This window comes from Aplidium turbinatum, chromosome 2, assembly GCF_918807975.1.
Source record: "Aplidium turbinatum chromosome 2, kaAplTurb1.1, whole genome shotgun sequence".
Classification (NCBI taxonomy): Eukaryota; Metazoa; Chordata; class Ascidiacea; order Aplousobranchia; family Polyclinidae; genus Aplidium; species Aplidium turbinatum.
In genome coordinates, this window is record NC_137473.1 from 36,147,614 (window position 1) to 36,159,167 (window position 11,554).

General features: G+C 33.8%; 1 protein-coding gene across 1 annotated transcript; it reads left to right on the forward strand.

The window, feature by feature from the left end:
• Positions 1 to 220: 220 nt before the first annotated feature.
• LOC145765135 (uncharacterized) lies at positions 221 to 9,351 on the forward strand. Its single transcript, XM_082576892.1, has 6 exons — positions 221 to 357; positions 707 to 861; positions 1,077 to 1,212; positions 3,325 to 3,387; positions 7,154 to 7,305; positions 7,884 to 9,351. Exons 2-6 carry the CDS (start codon positions 710 to 712, stop codon positions 8,026 to 8,028), a joined length of 648 nt encoding a protein of 215 aa, XP_082433018.1. The 5' UTR covers positions 221 to 357; positions 707 to 709; the 3' UTR covers positions 8,029 to 9,351.
• The last annotated feature ends 2,203 nt before the right edge of the window (positions 9,352 to 11,554 follow it).

The following is an 11,554-nucleotide window of genomic DNA, read 5'->3' on the forward strand; positions in this document are numbered from 1 at the left end:
GCCGAAGGTTGTGGAAGCTAAGCACAAGTCAGCTCTGGCAACAACCCATTGAGCTCTAGAACGTCTTGGGAAAGGTTTTCTTCAATGAAGCTATCACCAAGAGATTTCGTTTGTAGCTAAAACTATGATTTTACTTGTCAAACTAGACTTTCAATTTCATGAAGCCAGGCTTTGGTGTCATATGCTTGTACTTTAAAAATAATCAATGAACTTGTTTTCCAGAAATAAAAGCGACTTATGATAAACGATTATATTTAATTTTTATTAATTCTATTTAATTCTGAAAGCAAAACTGCATCTACTACAAGCTGACTTCAAAGAATTTTCTTTGTATTATTTAAAGAATATTTATTTATTGTAAGTATGCCTAAGTTACCTTTATTTTTATTTGTAATATTGATTAGGCTATAATGTAAGCTTTACGTGAAATTGTTAATGACAGTGATAAAGCTGCTAAAAATATAATTTGTCAAGATTTCTTCGAAAATTTGAGTTTGTAATCCAATAATAATTTATTGATGTGAAAGCTTTACTCCAATGAGATGAAAGGAATGTCGTTACAGACTTTTAAACAAATTAAATGAAACTTACTTTTCCACACAAAATACGGTCAATTTAAAATGTCATAAAGTATTAATTTAAGTTTACCTAACGGAAAGATGAAAATTTAAATACATAAAAATAATCATATTTTTACTCTTTTCAGAAAATGGATTGTCAAAAAGTTATCTTCCGAGCAATTCTTCTCGTTTTCGTAGTTATCATCTATGAGTGCAACGCTCGCCCTGTCAATGACATACCAACCGAAGACAGTGCAGCTGTGCAAATATTACGTTCTAAACTCATAGAAGCTCATGAAAGGTAAGCTAAAATTATCAATCATAACAAAAAATATCAAAACACAGCCGTTAATTAGTATTTCAATACAGTTTTTACACGAAATTTTCTACAGAAAATATAAATTTATTGAGTGACTAATCTTGAAGTTTCGAGTCTGAAAGTCGTTACTTTAATGTAAACATCATTATGTCAAAGTGTAATGTGCTTTTTTCAATGACTGTACTTTTGATTTGCAGGACGTCTGCTCACAAGAGACACGCCGAGATCCGACTCAGTTCCGAGATCTCTCGCAGAATGGAAGAACTGCGCCGAATCCAAATGCTTAACAACATCATGGCTGGACTCGAGCCTAACAAAGTCTATAATGTTGAGGTGAGGATCCGGTGATAGGCTTACGGGTGCTTGAAACTGCTTTAATTGGTCAATGCTATTGTCGATTGCGAGCTCGCAAACGATTCGAAAAACAAAAACGCTTTTTCACCGCTGCACGTTCATCATTTTATTTTAATTTTTTTTACCTGGAAATCCGCACTAACAAGTCATCACTGTCATTATCGGTTTTGGGCTTTCTAGTCATTCAATGTGGAATCCACGTCCGGTGACTAGATTGTCTAATTAAGTTCGGAAAGCAGCTAATGTCGAATTAGGTAAAGAAAATCATCAGACTAACAGAATGCGAGGTGTTAGGATTAGTGTTAGTTAGTTGGAAAAGTTACTTCATTGGTAAATAAACGCTCGTTGGACCAGCGCTATAGGAAATAATAAAACCATATCACACACATTTATTTAATTTCTTATCACACCACTTATGTTTTATTTCACACATTAGAAACTCATGTTAATATTAAATTTTTTTTATTCATTACTTTTAATTTGAATATCAATTCAACCACCATTCATGGCAATTTTGTTCAAAACTTTGGACTTTAAATTCAAGAACTGTAGTTTTCAAACATTTCTAAAAAAATTTACAAAAATATGTTTTATGCTTAAAACAATTGATGACGATCAGGATAAATTTGTTTTATTGTAAAGCGACTTCACAAACGAAATTATTCAATTTTTTCCTTTAAAATCGCTCTTCATTTTCGGTAAACGCACAAAATAAAAATTTTGTATTAAAAAAGTCTTTCATTTCAATTCTTTTCCCATTCAAATTGAGAGTTTGCAATCGACGTCTTTGACCACTATCACTTCTATTATCATAGTATGATTAATTATAGTAAATTGTAAATCACTATTTCAAGGATTTGAAATTTAACGATACGTAAATATCGCAGAATTAATTCAAAGCAAAATACTGTTAATTGTAATTTGATTGAAGAGCAATAACTTCACTCATAATTTTGAAATTTTAGACTTACATAAATCACATTCTCCAGCACACATTAAATTCAAAATAACAAAACAAAAGTGACAAGCGCGGTCCATGACATCGAGCGTTTATTTACAGGACGTATCTCGCTATCGCAGAATTTTGCAACGGTATTTGCGGAAGCGAAGAAGAGTATGAGAAAGCAGCACAGAAGAACACACAAGTCACGTCGTAATCACTATTGAGTACATCGTTCAGGATATCCCCAATCTACATCTTCAACAGCCTAGAATTAAGAAGAAATCATCACTCCGAGAACGCTTTCATAATTTGTACCATCACAACTTTCTTAGAACTGCCAAGTTAAGATAATGTAGCAATTTAAATTTTGTTTCAATGTTTCAAATTAAAGTAAGTTTCAAAGTTTTTCATAACTGATCAACAAGTAATTGTATCGATTCTTAGTAAATTTTCTGTAAACGTCTGACTTTTCGCTTTCTTGTCATTCAACACGCTTAGATCCTAAGCAGATTCTCTACTGCTAACTGTGAAAGGTAGCCTGTCGTCCATGTTTTGTAAAGCAACTGTGTTTTTATTTATTTTTCATCATATTTTATTTTATTTATGCAAAAGCCTAAATGTCTTTTATTTTTACATCATCATCATCAATTAGCTATTTGTATTATTTATGTTGTATGTTTTTACAAAGAAAAATAAAAAAAATAAAAAAGCAAAAGCGAAGATTTAGTTGAAGAATTTCACAGAGATAAATGACAGGAAAGGTTCAGGCGAAAGATTAGAATTCGACAAGCTGCTTAGCCGAATGTTAAAATATTTTTTTTGTTATTTGCTGTAACTGCAATTGGAAATTTTACGCTGAATCAGCATAAAATTTTTCATCGTTTGCACGCTCCAATCAACTAAGTGATTAAAAAAATTTGGCAAAATTAAAATAAGTTATAAAAATTTACAAAATCTTCCAATTTTAACCATTTAACTGTGTCTGTAAAGCTTTTATCCGAAAAAAAACGACATTCTTTGTTTTGCAAACTGTCCGTTGCAGATCAAACTTAAAGTGACTCACAACACTTTTGGCTTAAGCTAAAGTTTGCTTACGGTAAATATAAATAAATTGGATTTCAAGATGACAAAAATTTTCATCTTGACAGAAGTCCATCCCTCGAACGAATAACTTCAGAGCTGGGCATAGAACTTCAAAGCTGTCCCATAAGGTAAAAAGCTATATAAAATCCCCATATACTTTCAATCGTAATTGGTTAAGTAAGCATGCGCTAACCTATCGGAAAGTATTGATGTGTGCACACATTGATTGGTAACATTTTTCTAATGAAACGCAGAAACTTCAAGGAGTTGAAACAATGAATCGCGTCCTTTACAACACATGACACAGCACAGAATCATATTGCTGCAAACACATTAACAAAATGATACATGCGATATTTGCAACAAATTATCACGCAAATGTAAAAAATACAATAAAGCAAATAACGCTTTGAATTTGTCGTTTGAAAAATCAACCTTCGCCATTTTATGTTTCAAAACTATTCTATGTAATTCCGCATAGCCTTAAACCGAATGTTTCTGTCGTTGGCAATGAACGTATGGTAAAAAGTAACGAAAAAAAAACATGTTTATAAAGTAACAAGAATTAGTAATTTAATAACAATTGACAACCTCAATGAAATCTTTTTAATGATCAAGCGTATTGCAGATGCTTTGTTTATTGCAAAATAATAGGCAAATTTACCTCAGTAAACAGTTATTTTTTTACCAGACAATTTATTCAGGGCGATACTAATCAGAGTAAATGTTTTTATTTGAGGTATTTACCTACTGCACTGTACATTCATATTGTAAGACAAGAGAAACTAAATTCGGGATGCACCAACTTGAAAAAGTAGGATAGTACAGCGCAGTGATTCATTCGTTTCATAAAGTTGAGTAAACTGAACTGTCCAAATGATCCATTTTGTCTATTTACTACCGCCTAAATATCACACTCTTATCATCCAAAAAAAGATTTGTTGAAAACGTTTGAACTCTGATAATTGCCAGCTTAGCGGTAATTCCAGTTTAATGCACCTTCAATAGCTTTTGTAATTTTAAAATATATTTTGTTATTTTCTCAATTCCACTAGTGCCATGACTAACTATTGAAAAGAATTTCTGTAGCTTGCATAAAAGCTTAAATTGTAAATTAACTGTTGAGGTTTTCTGAAGTGCCTTTGTGGGTTCTTTTGTGTTCTTTTCGGCCGTCCTGATAACAGAAACCACTGGCTAAAGTAATAAATGCTGATTGCCTTTCCTTGTATAAAAGCGGACGAGCAATGCTGGCAGTTTGATAAACGACGGTTTATGATCTATTGCACAAAATCATCTGCGATACTCTATAAATCTATGTTACAATTTCAGTTATCTTTCATGGTTAGCCTACTCATACAACCACGTTGGTTGCACATTAAAGTATAAAAAGTGTTTTCATCAGTGAATAGTAACAACAGAAATAATGAGAAACTAATTAAGTTGAAATATCTCAATCAAGCAGAATTTACATTTTTCCTTAAACATTTGGATTTCAAGCGAAAATTTGTATTCCATCTTAGGTATTAATTCAGCTAAAAAATAAAAACAGCGTCTTTTCCAACTTTCAACCGGAACTTGCATATAGATTGTTTTTAAAAATAATGCACAATCAAACAATTTGTCTGTAAATTCACGAGTGATTCATCTCGGGGCGTAATCCCTCAATTTCAAAAGGTCAGATGTGCCAATCTCACAACCCCTGCGAAAACATTGTTTTTTGTGCATCGTTAAGGTCATTCAGTAATTCGAGTGATCAGAAGAAAGTATTTCGTGCCTTGGAGACGTGATATCAACAATTTTTTTTTTTACATAAAGCGAACTAGCAGCTAAAGCAAGATTTGACGAGTGGTTTGAAAACCATTAACTTAGACATCCTTTGTGACTGCGCAAAGACACTTATCGGATAAATTTTGAACCTAACTTTCAAAAGTGCTTATTTTCGGCTTTGTCAGTGTTTGTGCTGATAACCTTAACGTCTACAAAAGTGATCAATACCAAAAGTTTCATACAAACAAGAAATATGTCATAAAAAAGTCGTGAAATATATTAAGCAATCAACACTACGAATGAAACTACTCTATTTACAGAAGTAGAAGGCTATATTTTAAAAACTGCAAAATAGTTTGATAGGAAGATTTTATAACTTTGACTGTAGGCCTACCAATTGTTATCAATTATTTTAATATAATTTAAACATTAAGACAGTATTTAATTATTATAGGCTTGTCGGTCTTTTTTGCCATGAGGGTGCGAATGAATGATCTTGTTCATTACCAGAAATGCCAATTTTAATAGCGGGTTCGAAACATTGATTGTGAGATAAAGTTGTTGAAATAACACATAGACCGGAGGCGGTGCACCGGTGGTAACATGCGAACGGCGATGACGGAAAAGTTTATATGAGTAAATCTATTGTCAAAAATCCGGTAAAGTTAACCTTACAACCTTGAACATGCTTTAATCTCGGGCGGCTATAGCAGTTACGTTATCGTGCAAAATTATCTTGTTAAAGGAAGTGTTTGTAAAGACACAGAGTCTTTGTTGTCGAGAACGCATATTTTTTTCCTCACACATCATTAACTACCGCTGTCAAATCCAACATTTCTTAACAAATGTTTTAGCATGCAATACAGAAATTGTAAGTTTGCTTTTTAACTCAATATCTTCGCTAAACTATATTTTTCTGCATGTATGCGCTTTTACTAACATTAACAATTTACGTACTAGCCTACATTTTTCTTGATAATGTTAAACAACCTTCCGATAGACAACCAAGCCGAAGTATTTATAGTGAAAATACCAGTGTTAGGTTCTGTTCAAAAATGGAATAAAGCTATAGACACGAGTTGGAAAAATTAAAATCGACTTTTGCAATTTGTTTTTGCGTATTGATACGTGTATGCCACGTTCAGTAGCAAAAACCAAAACACAAACAAACATTCAGAAAGTTTTCAGAAACGATTTTACATAACTCAATAAAGAGGTGAACACTGTGATGAACAATTTAGTTGTTGATTAAAATTGTTTGACTTGCTCACAGTAGCCGCAATGTTTATTTAGTAGAGTAAATTAAAAAGTAAAAGTAGAAACATATTAATGTTTTGATGAGCCGCCAACGTTTCCTAAACGATTACATTCGCATCTTCAGTTAAGTGATTTCATGTTTATAAAAATCGATTTTCTGTATAATATCAAGCAGAAAATTGTTCATAAAATTTTAACACATTGAAGTTATTAATATGTTCGTTGAAATTGTAGGTTTAAATTTTTTATGAGGTTTTTGTACAGAGCTTGTAGGTAGTATTTGAAAACACACATTTGAAGAGTTTATCACCAGAGGAGTTCCATTTAAAGTGTCGATAACATCATCTTTGAATAAACCCAGATAAAGCGCAATAGTTCGGTCAAGGTTTTTAAGCATATCTGGTTGCATTATTAAACGCAAAATTCATCAATTAATTCTTACTTGGGGTTTCTCTTTTATTGTAAGCTATATGTTATGTTATTTTATGAACAATCTTGTGATCTTTTACTTTGCGTGGTATTTTAGCACCATGCATTATTTAGATTCCGCAACGAAGGGGCTTACACTTTTATACATCTGATTATTTTCAAAGCGTGCTAAATTGCAATCTCATCAAATGTTAAATAAGCACAATTTTTATGAGACTAAACCGCTTTCTTTGGATCACAATTGAAAAAAATGTTTCGGCATCTGTTGCGATGTGCTTTAATTTTTATGTTGGCTGGATGATAAAAAATCACACTATTTTTTTAAGTCAAACTGATGTAGCAATCAAACAATGAAGTCAACTTTAGGTTACTAGTAACTTTTGCTATGAGTGTTATTATTTATTGCGGCAAGCGCTATTGTTAATGATATATTGCTTTCAGATAAAACTTCCTACCCCTTTTTCTCACAAAGAGATAAGTCCCCGCTTGCTCCAACAGCTGAATGGTGATAGCTCACCAAAACGTATGAAGGTGAGACTTGTTCAAAACGACGAAACCACAACAGCCTCAAACACAGCAGAACAGTTTCAAAGGTAAGCTGGTGTTGAAATAGCTATATATACTTTATAATTGCTTTGATAAAAATTCTCAACTGGGTTTCTGGATGTGTTAAAAGTTTAATATTGCAAGTTAGCCGAAAGGTAAACAGTTGAAAATTTCTGTGCTATAACATCAGTTACAACAAAGGTTAACAGATAAAAAAACCCTGCACTGTAAAAATATTCAATACGATGTTTTTAAGGTTTTTGTGTTGTGTCAAACTCTAAGGTGTTCAAATTCTCAGCGCTTTTTTTGTTAAGTTATGTTACATATTTTGACACTAGGTTAGGACCAGCTACAACTCATGAAATGTCATACATTAAAATTCAATTAAAAGAAAAGAAAACAGGGATTTTGAGCCATAGTCTACAGGTCACTCAGAGAACAAAAAGTGAAGAAAAAGAAAGTGTTAAGAACGACTTACATTCCGAGCACATGAAACTATGAAGTTAAATTTTAAGTAAGGCTGCATGAAGCAAGGCAAAAAGTTATTTGGTTTTGGAAAAGTGTTGTTTCAAACTTGTATGTTTTTCATGCGATATGTTTTTAGCAATAAATCTTTTTTTTGCAGTTACATCAAAAGTTCTCAAAGCGCTGTTGCTTTGGCAACCACCTGTAGAGACATGCAAGAAGTGGTCGCAAGAAACAACCTCCGACTGAGGATAAAATGCAGACCTTCCAAAAGAGGGGCACAACTTCATCGACCCCACAACTGATGACGTATAAACGTCTAGAATAAATGTTGCCACTACATACCATAGTCATTATCCGGTTCGGGAACAAAGAACTATCTGATTGAAAACGCAACAAAAATTCATGAATAGAATGATAGACAACAAAAGATTTCAGTAAATCTTAGTGGAAAATACACTATATAAAGTGAACACAAACTAATGGGCTGATAAAAGTCAAGCGCTGTAGGAATATTTAGTTGTAACTAGTTTAGCAATTCTACTCAGCCACAAAACAATTTTTTTGCAGAAAATGTTTTTTTACGTTCTTCAAGTAGTTGATGTTTGAAGAGCATTGCCTGTGAATGCAGATCATCCCCATAAACCAATTTGTTGCAAAAGAAACTTTATAAGATCTTTATTTTCTACACGACGCTTTTTAGTTTTGTATTAACTTATTTTTGATATTTACAATTTTCCTTTTTCTAGATCTTATAATTTACTTACTTTTATATGTAAAATATAAGTTATTTTACCATTTATTGCTCTACTTTTTCCAAAATACTTGTTGGACAAACCCACTGTTTTTGCACCAAATTAAATAGACATTGAATGAATGTTAAAATGCATAGCCTACTTTTGCTGCATCAATCATTTTTTTTATGTGTTGCACCGATTTGCTTGCATGTGATAACATGAAATTTATTGACTTGCTGTGATGTTTCAGCATCGTCCACTACATGTGACTTCCTGCAAAACACAAGCCAAAAAATCATTGCATATACTTTGAGCACATACAATATGTTGTCGAAAGGTTAGCAAGAGTAATATGTTGTTGTAGATTGCTAAAACAATCAAATGCTTTTTTGTAACTAACTAACTACACAATATACGACTTGTAAATTTTCTCAATAACCTACATTTGGGTTTTGGGCATTTCTGATGAAATGTATGAATGAACAAGGAACTTTGAAATCACATATAGATAAAGAGAAACTTATTTTCCATTTTTGCTTGTTGGCTGCTAGAAGACGATATTTATCTTTCCTACTTGCTTAGACTGATGTTGAAATCGGTTTGTTTTCGGAGGAAGATTTGAATAAAAAAAATAATAATAACGACTACAATGCAGAAACCGCATTCGTAATTAAGGATAGACTTAAGCCTAAAGGGCTTTAGGCTACTTTTGCTGCTAAAAGTGAAATGTAAAGCGTTTTATCACATTGCTTTAGGTTGAATACTGAATACTCATTTCGATATCGTGATACACATTATAGGCCTACTCGTGATACAATGTGTGGCGGTTACGTTTGAATATTTTCTTCCGCAAATATATTTATGTGTATTTATTAGGCGCCTTTTTTTCCTTTTTCCATTGCTAAATAAATTCTCTTTAAATTAAGTTTTCTACGATTCTTGCTGTGCAAGCTAGTAAACGCGCAAGATTACGGAAGCCAGGTGTATAACCGTAAGAGATGAGGGGGCGGTCGCTACCCCGTTTAAAAAAATGTTGTAAATTTGGGCAAAAATGTCCAGTTATTTGGGCTAATCAATCTTACCATGATGTTTGCAATTTAGGCGAACTGATGAGTTTCGATTTAACATTTGCAAAAAGTAAGTGTAAAAGAGCATAATTGGCGACCAGAGGTAAGCTTCTACACTAGCATACACGCTACATTTCTTCACAGGCAGGATTCAATAGCCTGCTGGGTACCCTACTGGTAATCTTATTTTTTAGTTTTTTTCTCTTTATCCTACTAATGCAGTTATTAGTAAAATCATTTCGGCAAAAATGTCCTGTAACGTAACAATGGTATTGAAAGAACATTGGCTTTAATTTTATTGCAATATTGCATTAAATACTAAAAGTAGTTTTGTTCAAAGGTGCAAGTTTGTTGCAGGACAGATTCAATTTGATGGTTTGTTTACGATAATTGGGACACAGACAGGTCTATGAATATAGAGTTACGTAAGCCTTGTTTGCCTAAGTTGAATGTTTTGTTGCCTATGGATTCGTACACTGCTAAGTTGATGACTGTGGAGTTATTAAACCAAGGGTCGGAAACCCATTGCTCGCGAGCCATATATTGCTCTTCGTGACGGGATCACAGAAAATTTTATCTTAACTTTTTATTACAAGTTAAAGCTGAAAATAAGCTCAAAATGCACCAAATAAAACGGTTTTTGCAAAACTTTCTGGGGGAGGTCCCTCAGGTCCCCCGCTGTCTTTATCATTCTCAGTAAACACATGGCTCCACTTTTGCAAATCATCACTTGCCACGACATGTTAATTCTATTAAGTGTTAAAATAAAGCAGGATATGGTTCTTACGTAAATATATTTTCAAAAATGTAGCTTTCATGGGCTTTATGCCTAAAAAGGTCCCTGACTCCTGTATTAGGCCTACACTATCTACACCACCTCAGAGATTGTGAGTAGCCTAATGTTGCGTTTTTGAAAGTATATTTACAAAGGCAACATTTGGGCAAATTTTGTTCGCCTACTCAAACAAAATGCTTTACTCTCATACAGCTATGGCCAGATGCATAATGGTTCAAGAATATTCTTGAAAAGCCTTTCGCTGAAGACTACAGAAAATATCGTCAATAAAATATAGACTACTGCATTAGGCTACAGTCAGTGGCGTACGCAGGATTTTCTCAAGGGGGGGGGGGGGGGCATTGAAAGTAGCGTAGCCAGGAATTTTGAAAGGGGGAGCTTTGACGACCGGCGGGCGAAGCCCGACGGCGTTTTCGCTTAAGACGACACCCAGCGGCGGGGGGTCTGGGGGGCTTCCCCCAGAAAATTTTGAAAAATTATTTTGAATTTGGTGCATTCTGAGAGCATTTTCAACAAAAATGTGGGTATTAATATTCCTGTGAAATGGTGCTGTCAGGTGGCATAGCAAAAGGATAAGATCATGTTTTCTTCGGCATTTTTCGGAAATAAAGCTAAGTCTCTATGTTTTCTTGTTGTTAATTCCTGGCTGAGATGTTTGAATGTTTGGTATTTGCAAAACTCGCTCTTTTAATGCAGTTTTGTTTAAAATTAGGCAAGTTTTTTTAGACTGAAAGCATCATTTCCGAGCATAAAGAGACTGTGGAGTGGTAAACCCCAGTGGGGTTGTAACCCCCAACCCCCCCCCCCCCCTCTTGGCTACGCCACTATGGCCATTGATATCCCAGACGTCTTCATGATATCCCAGTATGGTTTTAGTTTAGACTTTATCCATTTCTCTCTCACTAATCACTATAATACGTTTACAGAACACTATTCTACATTGGCATACCTGGGGTGGGGTAGGTGGATTGGGCCATGTATTTCGTATTGGCTTAGTCTATAAAATAACATTGTTACTGTGATTGCTTTGACAGAGCAATGCAAAACATATAAAATGCCTTAATCTACGTCGTTAACTACTAAACCATTTTAAGGGGGGGGGGGGGGGCATGGCACAATGCCCCCCTGCGTACGCCACTGGCTACAGTAGTAAAGTTTTGTCGTGCGGGTATAGTTTTAGTGCAAACGTGCATGACGCCATGTTTAAAGTTTAAGACTACTTTTAAAACCT